This window comes from Natrix helvetica (assembly GCF_964273705.1).
Source record: "Natrix helvetica genome assembly, chromosome: 2".
Taxonomy (NCBI): Eukaryota; Metazoa; Chordata; class Lepidosauria; order Squamata; family Natricidae; genus Natrix; species Natrix helvetica.
Genome location: NC_138552.1, coordinates 294066399 through 294089565, shown reverse-complemented (window position 1 = coordinate 294089565; position 23167 = coordinate 294066399). Strand labels below are relative to the sequence as shown.

At 44.9% G+C, this 23167-nt stretch overlaps 1 protein-coding gene and 1 long non-coding RNA gene across 2 annotated transcripts in view; one reads left to right on the top strand and one right to left on the bottom strand.

The window, feature by feature from the left end:
- The window catches only part of DOC2B (double C2 domain beta), a 180966-nt gene that overhangs the window by 18915 nt on the left and 138884 nt on the right, over positions 1-23167 (top strand). The window contains exon 2 of the mRNA XM_081945470.1: positions 18465-18544. Coding sequence (XP_081801596.1) covers positions 18465-18544 — 80 coding nt within the window. The remainder of the gene's footprint in view (positions 1-18464; positions 18545-23167) is intronic.
- Positions 1-23167, bottom strand: part of LOC309388304 — a 276665-nt gene that overhangs the window by 142515 nt on the left and 110983 nt on the right. The window lies entirely within an intron of this gene.

Genomic DNA, 23167 nt, shown 5'->3' with positions numbered 1-23167 from the left:
CACTCGTTCCATACCATATAATTTCCTCCTTTTCTTTTATTTCTTCTATAAGTTTGTCCATCTCTGCACACTCTAATACTTTTATTATAACATTCCCCTCTGATGGTATATTATTATTCCTCCAATTTTGTGCATATATTATTCTTGCTGCCATTATGTATAATTAAATATTGTGGGTTTTTTGCCATATTTCCTTCTATTTCCCAATAGAAATCATTCCAGTTTCATATTTATTTGCCGTTTAGTAATTTCTTTGAGCCATTTTCTTATTCTATTCCAATATTGTCTAGCCTTTGGGCATAACCAACACAGGTGGTAATATATTCCTTGATTTTGCCTACATTTCCAACAGTCCGGTGATAAGTTTGGGTACATTTTAGCCGGTCTCGCTGGTGGGAGATGCCATCTATAGAACATTTTACACATATTTTCCTTGTAGGCTACGGCCATTGTCAATTTAAAATTTTCATTCCAAATTTTTTCCCATTTCTCCAAATCAATACTGTAGCCAAAATTTTTGGCCCAAGTTATTATAGTTTCTTTAACTACCTCCTCATCCATTCTGTAATTCAATAAGTAGTCATATAATTTCTTGATCAATTTATCCTCTGTACCTTGTAAAATGTTATCTAGATAGATAAATAAATAGATATGGATGGAAGGAAGGAAGGTTAGAGAAAGAGGCAGAGATAGCGGAAAATGGAGATAATAGATGGATAGATAGATGATAGATGATAGATAGATAGATAGATAGATAGATAGATAGATAGATAGATAGATAGATAGATAGATAGATATGGATGGAAGGAAGGAAGGATAGAGAAAGAGGCAGATAGAGGAAAATTGAGATAATAGATAGATGATAGATAGATTGATAGATAGATAGATAGATAGATAGATAGATAGATGATAGATAGATATGGATGGAAAGAAGGAACGATAGAGAAAGAGGCAGAGATAGATGAAAATGGAGATAATAGATAGATAGATGATAGATAGATAGATAGATAGATATGGATGGAAGGAAGGAACAATAGAGAAAGAGGCAGAGATAGAGGAAAATGGAGATGAGATAGATAGATAGATAGATAGATAGATAGATAGATAGATAGATGATAGATAGGTAGGTAGGTAGGTAGGTAGGTAGGTAGGTAGATAGATAGATAGATAGATAGATAGATAGATAGATAGATAGATAGATATGGATGGAAGGAAGGATAGAGAAAGAGGCAGAGATAGATGAAAATGGAGATAATAGATAGATAGATAGATAGATAGATAGATAGATAGATAGATAGATAGATAGATGATAGATAGATAGATAGATGGATAGATAGAGTCCAAAAATACAATAAAATAAAATAAAATAAATTCTCATGGATGCGTGGGGAAACAAGGCAATAACAGAGAAATGTAAATCAAACAGATAATTGTGATCATAATTAAAAACACTGCCGCGGGCATGAGGAATAATTAAAGCATCCCTTTTGCCTCGTTAGAAGTTTCAAGGTTTTTGTTTTGAGAACAGGCTGACGGGGTCTCTGGTGTGTGTGTGTTTGTGTGTGTGAGAGAGAGAGGTTGTGTATTTACATTTGCGCTGAAATGTGCTGGCAGTGACAGAAATATTCTTACCAAAAAGATTGAACAAAGACAAAGGTAGAACAGGAAAATTAGTATTTATTTAGGCCAAACCTTTGATACCGAATGCATTCATTAAGAATCTCTTTGCATTCTAACAGAGAGGTCAATCTGAGATGCAGTAAATTAAATCTCTGTTTCTCAATTTATGCAGCATTAAGATAGATGGATTTCAAATCCCAGAATTCCCCAGTCAGTAGGCTTCTGGGAGTGGAAGTCCATCCCTCTTAAAGCAGGCTGGCTAGGGAACTCTGGGAGATGAAGTCCACCAATCTTAAAGCATGCTGGTTGGGGAATTCTGGGAGTGGAAGTCCACTCATCTTAAAACAGGCTGGCTGGGGAATTCTGGGAGTGGAAGTCCACCCCTCTTAAAGCATGCTGGCTGGGGAATTCTGGGAGTGGAAGTCCACTCATCTTAAAACAGGCTGGCTGGGGAATTCTGGGAGTGGAAGTCCACTCATCTTAAAACAGGCCGGCTGGGGGATTCTGGGAGTGGAAGTCCACCAATCTTAAAGCATGCTGGCTGGGGGATTCTGGGAGTGGAAGTCCACTCATCTTAAAACAGGCTGGCTGGGGAATTCTGGGAGTGGAAGTCCACCAATCTTAAAACAGGCTGGCTGGGGGATTCTGGGAGTGGAAGTCCACCAATCTTAAAACAGGCTGGCTGGGGGATTCTGGGAGTGGAAGTCCACCATTCTTAAAGCATTCTGGCTGGGGAATTCTGGGAGTGGAAGTCCACGTGTCTTACAGTTGCTAAGGTTGGGAAATGCAGGTCTGAATGCATTGAGGCAGGATTAACCAGGCCTGAGTGTTACTCTTCACTCCCACTGTGCGACACATTGCAAAATAGGATTTCCCATGCTTCTAGTCCTCACAGTTTTAATTCACTGACCTGGCCAATAAAACTGGAATAAAAAGAAAACCAACCCAAATTTTCTTTGTAATTTGGTAATGACCCCCAAACGAATTGGAATCCCAACTTTTCTTTTTGATGTTTCAGACGAGTTCTGACCATTTTTGTTTCACAGATAAAGAGGCTTTACGGCAGATGACAGCCTGATTGAGTGAAGTGTCTGTGTGTCTGTGTGCATATACCGATAGAAGAGAATATTTGTAGCTTGAAGTTGAATTTGTGGGGTTCTGAATGGTTCATTACCCAACTAGGGAACATCATCAGTGCTAGAAGGGAGAGGGGTTTGTGGAGAGGAGGAGGAGAAAGAGAACGAGGGAGAATGTGGGGTCCTTGATGCTCTCTGAGTGGGTTTTTTTTGGAGACATTTCATCACCCAACTAGGTAACATCATCATGAGTGCTAGAAGGGAGTGGCGGGTTTGCAGGAGAAAGGAGAAGGAGAAAGAGGTAGAAGGGGGCAGGTGAAGAGGAAGAAGAGGAAGAATGTGGGGTCCTTGATGTTCTATGAGCTAGGTGGGTTTTTTGCAGATGTTTCATGACCCAACTAGGTAACATCATCAGCGCTACAACTGAATGGTGGGATTGCAGAAAGGAAGGGGAGGAGGAGGAGGGGGAGGAGGAGGAGGAAATCTGTGTGGTCCTTGGTTCTTTCTGAGCGTTGTGGGTTTTTTGCAGATGTTTCATGACCCAACTAGGTAACATCATCAGTGCTAAAAGAGAGTAGTGGGTTGGCAGAGAGGAGAACTATGAGATCCTTGATGCTCTCTGAGCTTCCTTGCAGACGTTTCATGACCCAATTGGGTAACATCATCAGCGCTAGAAAGGGGGGGGGAGGAGGAAGAGAATCAGGACGATGACCGCGGCTCAAACTTTATAAACAAATCCCACATTTCTGAGAATCCCTCTTGGCTGGGGCAGAGAAAACGCAGGAGCTCATGCAATACAATACAATACAATATTAGAGTTGGAAGGGACCTTGGAGGTCTTCTAGCCCAACTCCCTGCTTAGGCAGAAAACCCTATACCGTTCCAGACAAATGGCTATCCAACATCTTCTTAAAGACTTCCAGTGTTGGGGCATTCACAACTTCTGGAGGCAACTTCTGTTCCACTGATTAATTGTTCTAACTGTCAGGAAATTTCTCCTCAGTTCTAAGTTGCTTCTCTCCTTGATTAGTTTCCACCCATTGCTTCTTGTTCTGCCCTCAGGTGCCTTGGAGAATAGTTTGACTCCCTCTTCTTTGTGGCAACCCCTGAGATATTGGAAGACTGCTATCATGTCTCCCCTGGTCCTTATTTTCATTAATACAATAATACAATAGCAGAGTTGGAAGGGACCTTGGAGGTCTTCTAGTCCAACCCCCTGCCTAGGCAGGAAACCCTATACCGTTTCAGACAAATGGCTATCCAACATCTTCTTAAAGACTTCCAGTGTTGGGGCATTCACAACCTCTGGAGGCAACTTCTGTTCCACTGATTAATTGTTCCCACTGTCAGGAAGTTTCTCCTCAGTTCTAAGTTGCTTCTTTCCTCGATTAATTTCCATCCATTGCTTCTTGTTCTGCCCTCAGGGGCATCGGTACGACAGAGTGGCTTTCCTTCACCTTTTTTATTCCCCCCACCCACCCAACTAATACATTAAAAAAACGTTAATAATACACGGTGTATCGAGGGTCCGTTCTGGGATTGCTGGGCTGGCTCGAAGGCATCTGGAGAAACAGATTTGTTTATTTCATTTAAACAAAAAAACAAAAAAAAAACCCCATACGGCTGGGGTTTATTTTCCAATCTCGGGATTTCTAATTAAAAGCCTGATTGGAGGATTAATGCCAGGCGTGAAGCACAGCAGAAGGAGGGGGCGGTTGGGGGGGGACGAAGGGGAGAGAGCAGATTGCAAAGGGACGGCGGTTGGCGCTAAGGGCCGGTGGCGGGATGCAAGCCAGCCCTGCAGGGGAGGTTCCAGAGCATGCTGCAGCTATGCGGGCAGCCTTTCAGTTCGCTTAGTGACGGTTCACTGTTGCAACGGCACTGAAGAGACGTGACTTTTCACACCCTCGACTTGCGTTTAAAGGAAAGTTTTAGCCTTTTAAAATGAAGACAAAAAAAAGTATTTTCCCCTGTCAGGTTAAAGAATACAGGCAGTCCTCGACTTACGACCACGATGGAGACCAAAGGTTGCTAAGAGAGGCATTTGTTAATTGCCCCGTTTTTGGGCTTTTCTCGCTGCCTTGCTTAAGGGAATCGCTGCCGCTGTTCAACTGCCGTTAAGTGAATCTGGCTTCCCTCTGGGCTTGGCTCTGTCAGAAGGTCACAAAAAGAGGATCACGTCACCCCAGGGCACTGTGACCGTCATAAATAACCCTCGATTTACGACCACAATGGAGCCCGCAACTTATGTCGCTAAGCGAGACAGGGATCTGGTGAGTTTTGCCCCCGTCTTACCTCTTTTCCTGCCACCGTTCTTAAGGGAATCGCTGCCGTTGTTAAATGAGTCACACAGGTTTGTTAACTGAATCCGTCTCCCCCCCCATTGACTCTGCTTGTCAGAAGGTCGCAAAAGGGGATCGGGTGACACCCCCCCGCCCCCACCCCGGGACGATGCAACCGTCATAAATGTTAATCCCTTGCCAAGCGTTTGAATTTTGATCATGTGACCATGGGGAGGCTGCAAGTGTGAAAAACGGTCGTAAGTCACTTTTTTCAGGGGTGACATTCAGTTACTTTCCCTACCGGTTCGCCAATGTGAGCTCCCTTCATTCACATGCGCCCCATCCATGCATGCATTCGGCCTTCCCACATGCGCTTTGATTGTGCGCATGGCTTGCACGCATGTGCGCCAGTAGTGGGTTGCTTTATCGTCGCTACTGGTACGCTGATCGTGGTCTGTCCATGCATGAGCCTGACATGCGCTGTGTATGTATGCGCAATCGAGGGCGCAGTGTGCCTTTTGGCATAAATACAGCTATAGAGCGCGACCAGGCAGTGGGCCAAACAAGCCACTGTACCAGTACGCTCTCCGCTGCTCCAGGCCACTACCAATACGGCCATACTGGTCAGGACCAACAGCAATCCATCACTGATATGCGTGGCTTGAATATCGGGTGGGTTCCTGCCAGTTCTAACCTCTTCTGTAGAAGAGGTTCCATAAATCTACAGTGCCGTTTAGAACCGGTTCCAGCTCCCTCCCCCCGGCCGTCTGCACATCATCAAGATGAAGAGCGAGAGGAGGAATTCTGGGAGTTGAAGTCCACAAGTCTTAAATCTGTCAAGTTTGAACCCTCCCGGGTTTTTTTTTTTCTAAAGGATTAGGGATGCAAGGGTCTTGTAACTTGACAGCTTTAAGACTTGCACATTTCAATGCCAGAGTTCCTGAGCCAACATGACTGGAGGAGGAATTCTGGGAGTTGAAGTCCACAAGTCTTAAAGCTGTCAAGTTTGAACACCCCTGGGGGTTTTTTTCTAAAGGGTTAGGGGTGCAAGGGTCTTGTAACTTGACAGCTTTAAGACCTGCGTGCTTCAAATGCCAGAGTTCCTGAGCCAACATGACTGGAGGAGGAATTCTGGGAGTTGAAGTCCACAAGTCTTAAAGCTGTCAAGTTTGAACACCCCTGGGGTTTTTCTAAAGGGTTAGGGGTGCAAGGGTCTTGTAACTTGACAGCTTTAAGACTTGCACACTTCAATGCCAGAGTTCCTGAGCCAACATGACTGGAGGAGGAATTCTGGGAGTTGACGTCCACAAGTCTTAAAGCTGTCAAGTTTGAACGTGCAAGGGTCTTGTAACTTGACAGCTTGAAGACTTGCGTGCTTCAAATGCCAGAGTTCCTGAGCCAACATTTTGGTTGCTAAGCAAGAGCATCGTTAAGTGAGTTTCACACCATTTTACAAGTTGGCCATGCCCACCCAGTCACATGGCCGGCAAGCCACTCCCACCTGGTCACATGGCCGGCAAGCCACTCCCACCCGGTCATATGGCTAGCAAGCCACTCCTACCCGTCACATGGCTGGCAAGCCACTCCCACAAAGCAGGCCACACCTACAGAAGAGGTACTAAATTTTTTTGAAACCCACCACTGTTGAATATGTACCTAAATGGGACAGCGTAGAGCCAGGGCCTGCGATTTCCACTTTCCGTTTGGGAGAACCGGACTGGACCGGCTGAATAACCGCTCTGGCCGTTATGACTTCGAACAGTCATTGCATGAACTGCCGTAAGTTGAGGACTACCTCTAGAGTGAACCTTGCACCTTATAAATGATGGTAGTTGATAAAGAGGACTAGGTGTGCAAATAGGTGTGCAGATATGATTTCCACCGCAAGGAAGATAAAGCAGAAAGCCCTAAATGGATCCTTTTCTTCACACAGAGGAGAATAGATTTCAGTACCTTTTTCATGTAGACGTTAGATGTAGAACTTGGAAAAACTTTATTGTCACTTTGAATGTAGCCTGATCGGCATACGTTAAAATGAAATTTCCTTACGTACAGCTCTCAACGGGTCACCACCTCCAATGTACCCTGCATAAACATGACAAAAAATATTTGAAGGAAGGAAGGAATAAATGAAAATTATTTGGCTATCACTTCTGGAGTTTGTGCTTGCGATGGGAAAAATGAAATGAAACTTTGACTTTGGTTTTGCCAACTAGATTGTGTTGTTGCCTGCCAGGGGAGCTGGCAGCAGAGTCGGACAGTGGGGAGGTTGGGGAGGAAGGTGGACCAGTCCTGGAGGCTGGGGAAGGCTCGGATGAGGGCTCTGTGTCAGAGGCAGAGATGGGGCTAGGGCCGTATGCCAGTTATCAGCTGCCTTCAGAGTCGGACATCAGTGAGGCAGAAGAACAGCTGGAGCCTGTTCCCAGGGTGCGCATGCGCAGAGCTGCCGGAAAAAAAGAACAACTCAGAAATCAGGGTCGACTTGGGAGTAAAGCCACAGGTGGAAGATAAATGGCCCCTCCTATAGGACGTAAAAGAGGAGCGGGCTTTTGCAGGAAACGATTCGTTCGTTGGGTTGTTAAGATCCGTTTCAGGAGTGTGAAGATCTGTCCGTGAATCTCAGAGACTCTGTGCCCAGCCTTTCCTTGCACAGCCCCTCCTTTGGGAAAATATTTGCATGGCAGCTTTCCAAGCTAGATAAGGTCCGTGGTCCTAAATATTCTTTTGAAAGACTGTTTGCCAGGCCTTGGCTGAAGGTGAAGGAGAGGAATTCACATTTGTTTAATAAAAGGGGTTTTGTCGGGACCAGGACTCTGCCTCCTGCTTTTTGGGGGAAGCCTCGGTCAAAACAGATAGATTTGTCGTTATAGAAAAGGGTAGTTATATACTAAGTAAATACTAAATTATATACCAAAGCAAAAAGTTAAGGCTGGGACGTTTTTATCTTGTTCTGTGCTAAAAAGTGTTGGAAAGCAACACCTATTCCCCACTTTTTTTTCTTGTACCTTACATTTCCCCCTTCCCCACTCTTTTTCCTTCCTTAATTTCCCATTTCTATTTTTCTCTGTATTTCATACGGGCAGTCCTCGACTTATAACCACAACGGAGCCCAACATTTCTGTTGTTAAGGGAGACGTTGGTTAAGTGGGTTCTGCTCCATTTTGCGACCTTTCTTGCCACAGTTGTTAAATGAATCACTCCAGTTGTTAAAGTTAGTAACCCGGTTGTTAAGTGAATCTGGTTTTCCCATTGTCAGACGGTCACAAAAGGAGATCACATGTCCTCGGGACCCTGCGGCCGTCATGAATGTCAACCAGTTGCCAAAGTCTGAATTTTGATCATGTGATTATGTGGGTGCTGCAAAGGTCAATCCTAAAACCACATTACTATTATTATGCTCATCCTTCCTATTATCTCCTATCTCCTACTTATGACTAATAACCTTGATGCTCTATTCTACTATTCTATTCTATTCTATTCTATTCTTCTAATCTACACTCTAATCTACTCTACTCCTCTCTTCTCTTCTACTCTTCTCTTCTCTTCTCTTCTATATTCTATTCTATTATACTCTACTCTACACTCTACTCAACACTCTATTCTACTCTTCTCTTCTACTCTACTCTTCTATTCTATTCTATTCTATATTCTAGTCTATTCCACTCTACTCTATTCTATTCTACTCTACTCTTCTACTCTACTCTAGTCTTCTATTCTACTCTACTCTTCTATATTTTATTCTACTCTACTCTACTCTTCTACTCTACTCTACACTCTACACTTCTACTCTACTCTACTCTACACTCTACTCTACACTTTACTCTACTCTTCTATTCTATATTCTATTCTACTCTACTGCACTCCACTCCACACTCTACTCTTCCACTCTACTCTTCTACTCTACTCTACACTCTACTCTTCTATTCTATTCTATTCTATTCTATTCTATTCTATTCTATTCTATATTCTATTCTATTCTATCTACTCTACTTCACTCTACTCTATACTCTACTCTATACGCTACTCTTCTACTCTATTCTACTCTACTCTACACTCTACTCTACTCTTCTATTCTATTCTATATTCTATTCTACTCTACTCCACTCCACTCCACACTCTACTCTTCCACTCTACTCTACACTCTACTCTACACTCTACTATTCTATTCTATTCTACTCTACTCTACTCTACTTCACTCTACTCTATACTCTACTCTATACTCTACTCTTCTACTCTATTCTACTCTACTCTACTATTCTATTCTACTCTATTCTTTCTATATTCTATATCCAACTCTACTCTTCTACTCTACTCTAACTCTACTCTACTCTTCTCTTCTCTACTACTCTACTTTTCTGTTCTACTCTACTCTTCTACTGTACTATTCTATTCGACTCGCCTCAACTCTTCTGTTCTGTTCTGTAATTCTATTCTATTCTATTCTGATTTCTTATTCTATTCTATTCTATATTGTCATGCTATTCGATTCTATTCTATTTTATTCTGTGTGTGTGTGTGTGTGTGTGTGTGTGTGTGTGTGTGTAGACCTGCAGTGCCATTTTTGATATTTCGAAACCAGGCGTAGAAATTCCAGATTCATTTGCCATTTCCCCAGTCTGTTTTACAGCTTGAATTCCCCTGGCTTAAATGGAAATATTTTTCTTTTATTTCTTTTTCTATTCAGCCTGTATTGGGGAGAGTCAGCCAACTCTATTAAGTCAAGGAACCGACGGTCGGTTTTTCCTTTCTCTATTTTTCGCGGCTCATCAAAATCGCAAATTGTGTTGAGATGTTCCCTCGTCAACGTCTCTTGCCTCTTATGGCCCTTCCCCGTTTCCGCAAACAGTTTCGTTTGCAATTTTGCAGGTTGCTCCTTCATGCTATTCTCCCCAAGACATGAAATGTAAGCTCTTTTTAGAAATATATAATATTTGTATATAGATGTTTGTATTGCTTCCCAGACTGGGTTGAGATGGGCGGCTATAAAAAATGGAATAAATCAACAATATTTATTAACATATTAACAATAATATGTAGACATTTGCCGAGTATGATGTGTCATCAAATTGGTATTGACTCCCAGCAACTACTGTTAGTCCTCGACTTACGACAATTCACTTAGTGACCGCTCACAGTTGCAACGGCACTGAAAAAAAGGGGCTTTATTTTTCACGTCGCCGTTGCGGCATCCCCATGGCCATGTGATCAAAATTCAGAGGCTTAGCAACTGGCATGTACTTAAGACAGTTACAGTGTCCTGGGAGGGGGGGTCACGTGATCCCCTCTTGCGACCTTCAACAAACAAAGTCCATGGGCTAACCGTGTGGCTAACTTAACAACTGAAGGGATTCGCTTAACAACGGTGGCAAGAAAGGTGGCAAAATGGGGCATCACTCATTTTAAAGCCATCTCGCTCAGCAAGGGAAATATATGCCAGTTGGCAAGGGTCAGAATTTTGACCCTGTGACTATGGAGGACACTGCAATGGTTGTAAGTATGAAAAAACAGTCACCGGTCACTTTTTTGAGCGCCGTTCTAACTTTGGCCACTGAAGGGATTGTTGTAAGTCGAGGACTACCAGTAAAAGGACTCTATCTGGGCCAGAGAGGATGCCAAAGGCCAGATTTTCGGGTCTGTGCCGCACATGCGTGGGCAGTGGGGAACATGCAGGATGTTAGATACTTGCTCTAACTATAATGGTTTCCACCAAGATCCTCTGTTCCGGCGGGAACAGAGGTTTAATCCTATTGGTCGGAGGGTCCCTATAAAAGGGTTGCTGTCAGACTCAACTTTTGCTGGATTGTTCTCACTTGTTGTACTTAATAAAGAGCTGTTGTTACCGTTAGCCTGTGTGTGCCTATCCATTACCCCATCTAAGGTGGGATTGGAAGGCAACTAGACAAACCAAAAAGAGCGTAGCAATCCAGCAAGTACATCCAGCCTGGAGCTCAGCACGGCTTCGAGCAGCCATTTTGAACGGCAAACTCAAAGCGTACAAAATGGCCATGCACGCCTCACCGACTCCGTATGACCCAGTCACCGAGCACTGGGACTCGTACATGCTACGATTTGACTACTACCTTGAGGCCAATGACCTCATGGGCCTTTCTGAAGGCCGCAAGAAGAACATGTTCTCGGATACTGTGGCCGGGAAGTGTTCGAAACGGCAAAAGACCTCTTTGAACCAATGCCGTTACAATCAGTCGCTTGGTCCGTGCTCCAGTAGACGCTGAGGACCCACTATGCCCCCAAGCCATCCAAGCATGTTCGCTGGCATGAGTTTAACATCAGGAACCAGAAGGAGGGCGAATCAATCAACGAGTACGTTGCGGCGCTACGAAAGGCCGCAGCATATAGCGAGTTCCGAGACTTGGATGAGCTGATTCTTGACCGCATAATTTGTGGCGTGCGGGACAGAGGAGGTTACTTGCTAAATCTAACCTCACTCTGCAGGTTGCCTTGGACGAAGCCAGGGCGTTCGAATCAGCCGTCAAATCCACTGAAACTCTGCAGCGCCAAAGTGCTCCACAAGATGCGTGAAAAAGTACAGAGGCCGAGAGCTCAGAAGGCGAGGAAGATGACAGCTGCCACATGCGCAGTAGCCGTGCCCAGCCGGCGTGCAAATTCAAACCACGTCTCACACCTTGCGCTAGCTGTGGAGGAGACCATGCCAGATCGGATTGCTGTTTCCGTGACCCTACCTGCCAGCGTTGCGAGTGAAAGGGGCACATCACCAAGGTGTGCCAGAGCAAATTTCCTGCTACTACCTGGCAGCCAAGAAGCGCACCAAACCGCCAGCAGAGGCCCAACCAAGGGGCCTGGCAGAAGCCACCACGGCACTCAGAGGGCGACACTAGAGTCATCTACCATACGTCAATCGGTCAAGTCCGCAACAAGTGGCCAAAAAAAGCTGAAGGTCACAGTCCTCATCGAGGACTCTCCCTGCGAGATGGAGATTGACACTGGGTCATCACTGACCATCATGCTGTGGTCTACCCTCAAGCAGGCTATCCCTAGCCTGAAGAGACAACATCTACGCACCCCTGACATCTGCCTATGCGATTACCAGGGAAACCGGGTCCCCATTGTGGGCCAATGCACCTTCCGGGTGAAATTCAAGCGTTTCAGCGGTTAACTCCCAGTGACGGTGGTCAGCGGCAACCTGCAGAGACTCCTGGGGCTTGACTGTTTTGAAGCCCTGGGCCTAGAAGTGACTGGTATCAACGCCTTGAAAGACGACGGCGGCAAAGCCATTTTTAAGGAGTCACTGCCTGCAATTCGGCGTTAGTATTGCTCCTGGACTGTTCCAAAGCGTCATGGAACGGCTTTTGCAGGGGATTCCAGGAGTCGTCCCCTATTTCGACGACATTTTGGTATCGGCTGCAAATGAGGCGCAACTTTTCAAATGTGTATGAACTGTTTTGGCTCGAATTAGAGACAAAGTCCTCTGTCTCAAAAAAGGAAATGCCAAGTTAACGTGCTAAGGGTTGAATTCCTAGGGTACCTAATCGACGGCTCTGAGATTCACCCGACCACACAAAAAATTCAAGCAATCCAGGACGCCCCCACACCTCGCAATCAAACCGAGCTGCAGGCGTTCCTTGGGCTCCTTAATTTCTACAGCATCTTTCTTAAACAGAAAGCCACTTTTGCTGAGCCCTTGCACCGTCTCCTGGCTAAGAACGCGAAGTGGTCCTGGGGCACAGCCGAGGCTGCCCCATTTGCCGCGGTAAAACAACTCCTGTCGACGGACTCCTTTCTGGTACAGTACAGCCAGACCCTGCCATTGGTGCTGACCTGCGACGCAAACAGCTTTTTTTCTGATCCCAGCAAAGCTTCCCGAGCAGCTGGGAGGTTCAAGGTGACCCCAGAATGAGGGAAACCCTGAGCCGTCCATCCATCACTGCTCCGTGCCAGCCCTCCCGTTACGGCTTAGCTACTTTGGGCAGAATTAACCCGGGCGGAGACAATCAAGGGCAATGCCAGCCTGTTTAAGGAGAGGAGGGTGGGCTGGGGGATATTTCAGCAGGGAGACAGGGGGTGCCTGCCTGCGACTGGGCCCTGCTGGAACTGGACTTGATAAAACAAAGGCCTGTTTTTCTGGATGCTCTGATGGTGGTGGACGATGGTGGACACTCTCTCCCTCCCTCTCTCTCTTCCTCCCTCTCTCTCTCTCTTTCTCCCTCTCCCAACCATCTATCCATCCCTATCTCCTGTATCTATCGATCAATCATCTATATCTATTTATTCATTCATTCTCTCTCTCCTTCTCTTGTCCATCCATCCATCCATCCATCCATCCATCCATCCATCCCTATCTATCTATCTATCTATCTATCTATCTATCTATCTATCTATCTATCTATCTATTTCCTGGATCTATCGATCTGTGTCAATCATCCATATCTATTTGTTCATTCTCTCCCTCCTTCTCCCTCTTTCTCTCGCTCCCTTTCCCTCTCCCTCCCTCTTTCTCTTTCTCTTTCTCTTTCTCTCTCTTTCTCCCTTTCTCTCTCCCTCCCCCTCCCTCCCTTTCTCTCCTCTCTTGTCCATCTCTCTCTGTCACTCCTGGATCTATCGATCTGCATCAATCATCTATATCTATTTATTCATATTCCCTCTCCCTTTCCCTCTCCCTTTCCCTCTCTCTCTCCCTCCCTTTCTCTCTCTTTCTCTCTCTCTCTCCCTCTTTCTCTCTCTCCTTTTCCCTCTCTCTCTCCCTCCTTCCTTCCCTCTCCCTCTTTCTCTCTTTCTTTCTCTTTTTCTCCCTTTTTCTCTTTCTCCTCTCCCTCTCTCCCTTCCCCCCCTCTTTCTCTGTGTGCGGGCGCATGTGTTGCACCCATGGCAGTGTGGCACATTTCTGCTTCAACCTCCCCCCTATGAGTGACCAATAATTCTTTGACCAAACCATGGTTAAGGCTTGATATTCCCCAGTAATCGTGGCCAGAGGGAAGCAGCCGTGTTCTGCCAAGGAAGACAGACTGCATTTTTTACTTCGGCTTGCTTGATTTGATTTAAAATAAGAGACAAAATGTGAAAATAAAAGGCATCTGTTTCAATAAATAAATGGATTCAATAAAAGGCCTCCAATAAATTCGATAAAGACCTCCAACGTCCCTTCCGACTCCGTTATTCTATTCTACTTTCTAATAATTTTCTTCCATTTGTCACTCCGGATAATCCTCAACGTGGGACCACAATTGAGCCCCAAGTTTCTGTCACTAAGCGAGATGGTCCTTAAGTGAGTTTTGCAGTTGTTAAGTCCGGAACGCGGTTGTTAAGTGAATCTGGCTTCCCCGTTGACTTTGCTTGTCAGAAGGTCGCAAAAGTCGACCACCTGACCCTGGGACGCTGCAACTGTCATAAGTACATGCCAGTTTCCAAGCTTCGGAATTTTGATCACATGACTATCCCTTTTTTTTAATGCCATTGTAACTTTGAATGGTCACTAAACGAATGATTGCAAGTCGATGTTTAAATGGCTCTGATCTTGTCTGCCCTCCAAAAGTGCAGTTTTTCTGGAGCGTGTTCGAGAGTTGACAGAATAGCAGAATAGCAGTGTTGGAAGGGACCTTGGAGGTCTTCTAGTCCAACCCCTGACAGATACCCTATACAGACCTGTTTGGTCTTTCTCTTTATATTTCTCATTATCGTGTCATTGTTTTGCTTTAATTAGCGACCTGCCTGTAGTATCTTTCTCTTTACATCAGGAATCCGATAAAGAGATAAATGGATAAATAAACCATTCTCGTTAATTAGATTTATGATATATTTAACAGGCACTCTGTTCTCTTTCGGGATAATTGCAAAGTCGCCTGCAGGAAGGTTAAAAAAAAAGAATATCGAAACAATGGCTGCAGCTACAGATAGTCCTCAAGTTATGACTGGTTACTTAGGGACTGTTCGAAGTTACAACGGGCCCCCAAAACAGAGTTATGGCCCAGTTTTGAAGTTCCGATCTCTATAATGGCTAATGAGGAATTCTGGGAGTGGAAGTCCACCCATCTTAAAGCCTGCTGGATGGGGAATTCTGGGAGTGGAAGTCCACCCATCTTCAAGCATGCTGGCTGGAGGATTCTGGGAGCTGAAGTCCTCCCACCTTCAAGCATGCTGGCTGGAAAATTCTGGGAGCTGACATCCACCCATCTTAAAGCATGCTGGCTGGGGGATTCTGGGAGTGGAAGTCCACCCATCTTCAAGCATGCTGGATGGGGAATTCTGGGAGTGGAAGTCCACCCATCTTAAAGCAGGATGGCTGGGGAATTCTGGGAGTTGAAGTCCACCCATCTTAAAACTTGCTTGCTGGAGAATTCTGGGAATGGAAGTCCATCCATCTTCAAGTATCCTGGATGGGGAATTCTGGGAGTGGAAGTTCATAGGTTGTAAAGTCATCATAGATGCCCACCCCTGTTCTATAACTATTAAATTGAAGGGTATTAGTGGGTGATCCAGGTTTCCTGGGAGGTGTCAATCAATAATAGTAAACGTTTTGAAAGCCATGCAGTGATTAAAAATCAAACTACGCTTTTTTCGGCTTTTGATTAGTAACTTAGAAGATTGCGAGAATGCCCTAGATGTAATTGATCTTGATTTTTGGAGAGTTAAAATATCCCATGTTTGGATTTGCAATCTAGCTAAATAAAGTCTGATTTCCTCTCTATGCGACGAGTCCAAGGCTTGCTTGTAAAACTGAGCTTTCATCAGTGCTTCTTTCCATAAAACTGCAGCGGTCAATTGTAATGATCAAGGTTCTAGTCCTGGTAGAGGTAGGGTTATCAGGTTTGCAAGTGGCAGAAAACTAAATGCAAAGAGACTAAAAAATAAACACAGAATCCCAAATGGTCATGTTAAGTAAAGGGAATGACATGAACAATGAAGTTTAATCAGCCAAATGCAGACTTCTTGACTTTTGGTGACCGGTCACTAGTCCCTGTTGTTTTCTTGACAACATTTTTAGAAGCGATTCACTCTTGCCTTCTTCCTGGGGCTGAGAAGGAACGACTGGCCCAAACTCACCCAGCTGGCTTCAAGCCCAAAACTAACAGTCTCCAACTTTCTAGCCTGGGGCCCTTAATCTGCATCCAATTAACTGTTTTATATGCATTAATAAATATTTTTTCAAATAAATTGCATACCTTTTCCCATGAGTTTAGGGGGCCAATTATCTACCCAAAGCTCTTACTTGGCATAAAACAGTCAGTTTTCTGGAAGCTTCGCCTTTCCTGGTTTTTCATATTTTCTTATTTAATTGTGCATTGAATTCACGCTCAATAAGGCATAGCATAAAAGAAAAGCAGGAAAGTGGAAAACAACAATATTTAAATCCCCAATTGAAATTTCCTTCCAGGTCCAACTCCTGGCAAATATATGGAGAGGCCTCTGCAATTTTACTGGCACTGTTTTGCAAAGCGGTGTGCCATTGCCTTCTTCCTAGGGCTGAGAGAAAGCGACTGGCCCAGTTGGTTTTGGACCCAAAGCAAGTCTAGAACTCCCAGTGTCCCAGTTTTCTAGCCTGCTGCCTTAACCCTTCACCATCAACAACACAACGGAGCTGTCTATGGAGAGTCTCCATCATCCAGGTCAGGATTGTCCCAAAGGTGGTTTTTTTTCAGGAGGCAACTGGCCTTTCTTGTTTTTCTTTGGAGACGTTTCGCTTATCATCCAAGAAGCTTCTTCGGCTCTGACCGGATGATGGGGAAGGGAAGGATTTACATTCTTTGCAGACAACTGGTCATTTGCATCCTTTTAGAGAGTCGTTGAGGCCACTTGGAGGTTTGTCTCTATCCTCAGGGTCAACCTCAGTGGTGCAAATGGGTGTGGTGCCTTCTTGGAACTGCTGAAAGGACCATGTTGTAGAAAGCTCCTCCTCCATTTGCACCACTCAGGTGACCCTGAGGACACGGATAAACTTCCAAGTGGTCTCAACGGCTCTCTAAAAAAAAACGCAAATGACCAGCTGTGTACAAGGAGTGTAAATCCTTCTATTTCTCCACCATGCAATACAATACAATACAATAACAGAGTTGGAAGGGACCTTGGAGGTCTTCTAGTCCAACCCCCTGCCTAGGCAGGAAACCCTATACCGTTTCAGACAGATGGCTATCCAGCATCTTCTTAAAGACGTCCAGTGTTGGGGCATTCACAACTTCTGGAGGCAACTTCTGTTCCACTGGTTAATTGTTCTGACTGTCAGGAAATTTCTCCTCAGTTCTAAGTTGCTTCTCTCCTTGATTAGTTTCCACCCATTGCTTCTTGTTCTATACTCAGATGCCTTGGAGAATGGCTTGGCTCCCTCTTCTTTGCAGCAACCCCTGAGATATTGGAAGACTGCTGTCATGTCTCCCCTAGTCCTTCTTTCTATTGAACTAGACATACCCAGTCCCTGCAACCGTTCTTCGTATGTTTTAGTCTCCAGTCCCCCTAATCCTCTTTGTTGCTCTTCTCTGCACTCTTTCTAGAGTCTCCACATCTTTTCTACATCGTGGCGACCAAAACTGAATGCCGTATTCCAAGTGTGGCCTTACCAAGGCATTATAAAGTGGTATTAACTTTTCACATGATCTTGATTCTCTCCCTCTGTTGATGCAGCCTAGAACTGTGTTGGCTTTTTTGGCAGCTGCTGCACACGGCTGGCTCCTATTTAAATGGTTGTCCACTAGGACTCCAAGATCCCTTTCACAATTACTACTGTTGAGCAAGGTACCACCTATACTGTACCTGTGCATTCCGTTTTTGTTGCCTAAATGTAGAACCTGACTCTTTTCACCCTTGAATTTCATTTTATTAGATAGTGCCCAATGTTCAAGTTTGTCAAGATCCTTCTGTATCTTAAGCCTATCTTCTGGAGTGTTGGCTATTCCTGCCAGCTTGGTGTCATCTGCAAATTTGATGAGTTCCCCATTTATTCCCTCATCCAAATCATTGATGAAGACGTTGAAGAGTCCTGGGCCTAAAACAGAGCCTTGGGGTACTCCACTGCATACTTCCCTCCGTGTAGATGCAGTTCCATTGAGGACTACACGTTGAGTGCGGTTGGTCAGCCAGTTACGAATCCATCTGGTGGTGATGCTGTCTAACCCACATTCTTCTACTTTATCTAGTAGTAGGTTATGGTCTACCTTATCAAAAGCCTTACTGAAGTCCAAGTAAACTATATCGACGGCATTCCTCTGGTCCACTAATTTTGTCACATTTCCAAAGAATGCAAAGAATGCAGTCAGAGCTGAAGAAGCTTCTTGGAGGAGAAGTGAAAAGTCTTCAAGGAAAAACCAGAAAGTTCAGTTAGCTCCTTTGGGACAACATAATGGAGCCCCCAGTTTCAAACTCAACTTTGCAGAGATAAATCTCCACCCTTCTCCTGCAACCTAACCTGATCTTGATTTTGCAGAAATGTACAATTAGATCTTTTTGAAACCATTCATTTATATTTTAAAGAGGAAACCAAAGGATTTTCCTTTCATGTATCCTTTATTCTTCTTTTTTTCAGCTGCTCTGGGGACGTTAGATTTCAGCTTGCTGTACGACCAGGAAAACAACGCACTTCACTGCACCATCAACAAAGCCAAGGTAGGTGCCTACACGTTTCTGAAAATCCATAGTTTTCTCTGTGGATCAAACACAGCGCAATTATAAATGTCAGCATCCTGGGCGCATGCATAGACCCAGCATCCTCTGGCTTGTTGTAATTGTATAGTTTGGATCTTCGGATTCTCTATTTCTCTATTGTTCTTTCTCACAAAGAAGAGAGGGGAACAATGTATTCTCCAAAGCCCCTGAAGGCAGGACAAGAAGCAATGGAGGAAAACTAATCAAGGAGAGAAGCAACCTAGAACTAAGGAGGAATTTCCTAACAAGTGGGAACAATGAATCAGTGGAACAACTTGCCTGCAGAAGTTGTAAATGTTCCAACACTGGGAGTTTTTAAGAAGATGTTGGATAACCCTTTGCCTCAAATGGTATAGGGTTTCCTACCTGAGCAGGGGGTTGGACTAGAAGACCTCCAAGGTCCCTTCCAATTCTGTTATTCTAAGAATTCTCTCCTCTCCTCCCCTCCTGTACCTATTCTGATGCTTTCTATTCCTATTCTATTCCTATTCCTGTTCCGTTCCATTCCATTCTACAGTTAGTTTCAAAAACTATTTTGCAGCGTATGACGCTTGAATCTATGTTGTGCCAAAAGAATCTTAGAAGCAGAATAATAAGAGTTGGAAGGGACCTTCTAGGTCATCTAGTCCAACCCTCTCTGCTGAAGCAGAAGACCCTACACCATTTCTGACAAGTGGCTGTTCAGTCTCTTCTTGAAAGCCTCCAGTGATGGAGCACCCACAACTTCTGGTGGCAAGCTGTTCCACTGGTTAATTATCCTCCTTGTCAGGAAGTTTCTCCTTAATCCCAGGTTGCTTCTCTCCTTGATCAGTTTCCATCCATTCTTCCTTGACTGGCTTTCAGCTGCTTTGGAAAATAGATTGTCCCCCTCCTCTCTGTGGCAGCCCCTCAAATATTGGAAGACGGCACCTAGGATTCATTGTCGTTGGTTGTATCCACTCAGGATTTATTTGTTTATAGATTAGTCAGGTTTATACAAAGCCTAGGTCACCATTTAAGTAACCCTGGGCAACTTACTTGTAAGACCTTGACTTACAACCGACAAGAAGCAATGGATGGAAACTCATCAAGGAGAGAAGCAACCTGGAATTAAGGAGAAATGTTTACTGGCCAGATGCCCTTCCTGACGCCAGGGTGGAGTTTTGTTCAGCAGATACATTCTCATTGTGCCCAGAGAGAGAGAAATATCTGCCTCTACCTAGGATCGAACTCACAACCTCCTGATTGTGAGGTGACAGCTCCACCTCTAGACCACTGCACCACTCGGCTATCAATCTATCCATCCCCACCGAACGTTTCCCACTCTGTTTTCCCTGTGCCCCCACACTTCCTTTCCGGAAAATGCCCCTGGAAAAAAAAAGAGGAACGTGGGAAGCAGAACATGTGGTGTCAATCAATGCCGGAGAGCAGGTGGGCGGAGGGCTAGCTGGGTCCTTGCCAAAATCCAGCCCCATGACGGACGTGCCCATCCAAAAGCTGTGAAAAAACGTGATGGCAAAACGGGAAGGGATGAGTAATTCCCACCTTCATCTCTCCCCATCCCCTCCTCCTTTCCCTCTAACGTTGGTTCCTGGACTACTCCTGTTTTCTAAATCTCTCCCCGATGCTCCTCTTCCATCGATCAACGTCGCTGCCTGGAAAATTGTCCGTTTAACCGTTTCCAATGCCCACCGATTTTGCAGGGAATAAAAATTCCCCTCGGACATATTGCTGGATGGGGAGAGGGAGTGGGTGGGCTTTCACACTGCAGGTAGTCCTCGACGTACCACCACCAGGGAGCCCAATATGTATGTAGCTAATTGAGAATCGCTCGTTTTACGACCTTTCTTGCCACCGTTGTTAAGGGAGTCGCCGCAGTCGTTTGATTCTGGGCACAGCGCTGACGTGAATCACGGCGGGTGTTAAAGTTAGGAGCCGAGTAGATTTGGTGGTCCTACCTAGGACCTTTGGTGTTTCTGGTGAGACATTTACGAGGCCCAAGTAGGACATCTCAGTGGTTTTCTGACTGAGGCTTGAAGCCAACTCCTGGTCCTGACAAAAACCCCTTTTCTTAATTGAGTGTGAATTCTGCTCCTTCACCTCCAGCAAAGTCTTTTGAGGGAGGATTTACAGTCACAGACCTTCTCTGGCTTGGAGAGCTGCCAGGCCGATCTCTGCAAAACGTGGCAAGGAGCCTTGGAGAGTCACCAACCAATGAAGTGAACTCAGTGTCTCCTGCAAACTCCACTCCCCTTTCGCTCCTCTTTTATTTCCTCTGGGAGGGGCCATTCATTGTCCACCTGTGGCCTTACTCCCAAATCGAGCCTTGTTCCTTAGCTGTTCCCTTTGCGCATGCACACACTGGGAACAGGCTCCAGCTGTTCGTCTGCCTCACTGATGTCTGACTCCGAAGGCAGCTGATAACTGTCAGATGGCCCTGGCCCCTTCTCTGCCTCCGACACAGAGCCCTCATCCAAGCCTTCCCCAGACTCCAGGACTGGCCCATCTTCCTCCCCAACCTCCTCACTGTCCGGATCTGCTGTCAGATCCGCTGGTGGGCCACAACAAGTGGCCCAATAAGGACCTTTGGTGGCCCCACTAGGATGATGGCTGTCTGGGGAATTCTGGAAGTTGAAGTCAATGCATCTTAAAGCTGCCCATGTAGAGAAACCTTTAGAGATTTAACTGAATCTGAATATTTTCTAACATAAAATTTGGAACAATTCTGGGGCCTTGGGTACAAATTATGGATGAAATGATTCCAAAACCAAACAAGTTCTAATTAAGAAGCAATGGATGGAAACTATTCAAGGAGAGAAGCAACTTAGAACTGAGGAGAAACTTCCTGACAGTTAGAACAATTAATCAGTGGAACAGAAGTTGTGAATGCTCCAACACTGGAAGTGTTTAAGAAGATGTTGGATAGCCATTTGTCTGAAGTGGTGTAGGGTTTCCTGCCTAAGCAGGGGGTTGGACTAGAAGACCTCCAATGTCCCTTCCAACTCTTATTCTGTTAAGGCTAAAACATATGAAGAACGGTTGCAGGAATTGCGTATGTCTAGTTTAATAGTAAGAAGGACTAGGGGAGACATGATAGCAGTGTTCCGATATCTCAAGGACTGCCCCAAAGAAGAGGGAGTCAAGCTATTCTCCAAGGCACCTGAGGGTAGAACAAGAAGCAATGGGTGGAAACTAATCAAGGAGAGAAGCAACTTAGAACTGAAGATAAATTTCCTGACAGTCAGAACAATGAATCAGTGGAACAGAAGTTGCCTCCAGAAGTTGTGAATGCCCCAAAACTGGAGGTTTTTAAGAAGAAATGGGACAACAATTTGTCTGAAATGGTACATGATTTCCTGCCTGAGCAGGGGTTGGACTAGAAGACCTCTAAAGTCCCTTCCAACTATTCTATTCTATTGTATTCTATTAAATTGCTGCTGAAACTAGGTTTAATCATTGAAACATCAGAAATGGAATTCTAATGGAAGAAAGACCTCAACTTTACACTAAATATTATAAAAAGAGAAAACCGGTACAAAATATTTTCCCGTGACTGTCTTCCAGCATTGATTGCTAAAATTGATCTCTCGGGATTTAAGAGAACTGTTTTCTTTTTTCTTTTTACCAAACAAACAGTTCTAAAAATTGAATTTCTTTTTCCAACCTTTTACTTTTAGCAAAATGTTACTAACCTTCCTGTATTAGACTAACCGTCCACGTGGTTTAACTCTGCCTCTGCATTTCCACTTGGAAAGTACATACTGTTCCTTCCATATAAAAATGGCTAATTGAGGTGTGGGAGCATACTTTCTTTGATGTCCAAAATAGCTTCCAATTTCCAAAGTAAATCTGACACAGAGTTTAATCGCGCTTGGAAGCCATTTTTAGAGGATCATTAAAATTACAGGCCTGTACCCAATCTGAAATTTAATTTTCTCTTCACTTAGTCTTAAACACTCAACTTTGGCAACTTTAAAAGAAATGGGGGATTCTGGGAGTGGAAGTCCTCCCCTCTTAAAGCCTGCTGGCTGGGGGATTCTGGGAGTGGAAGTCCTCCCCTCTTAAAGCATGCTGGATCGGGAATTCTGGGAGTGGAATCCCACCTATCTTAAAGCATGCTGGCTGGGGAATTCTGGGAGTGGAAGCCCACCTACCTTAAAGCATGCTGGATCGGGAATTCTGGGAGTGGAATCCCACCTATCTTAAAGCATGCTGGATGGGGAATTCTGGGAGTGGAAGCCCACCCCTCTTAAAGCATGCTGGTTGGGGAATTCTGGGAGTGGAAGTCCTCTCCTCTTAAAGCATCCTGGCTGGGGAATTCTGGGAGTGGAAGTCCTCCTCTCTTAAAGCATGCTGGCTGGGGCATTCTGGGAGTGGAAGTCCTCCCCTCTTAAAGCATGCTGGATCGGGAATTCTGGGAGTGGAAGCCCACCTACCTTAAAGCATGCTGGATCGGGAATTCTGGGAGTGGAAGCCCACCTACCTTAAAGCATGCTGGTTGGGGAATTCTGGGAGTGGAAGCCCACCTACCTTAAAGCATGCTGGTTGGGGAATTCTGGGAGTGGAAGCCCACCTACCTTAAAGCATGCTGGTTGGGGAATTATA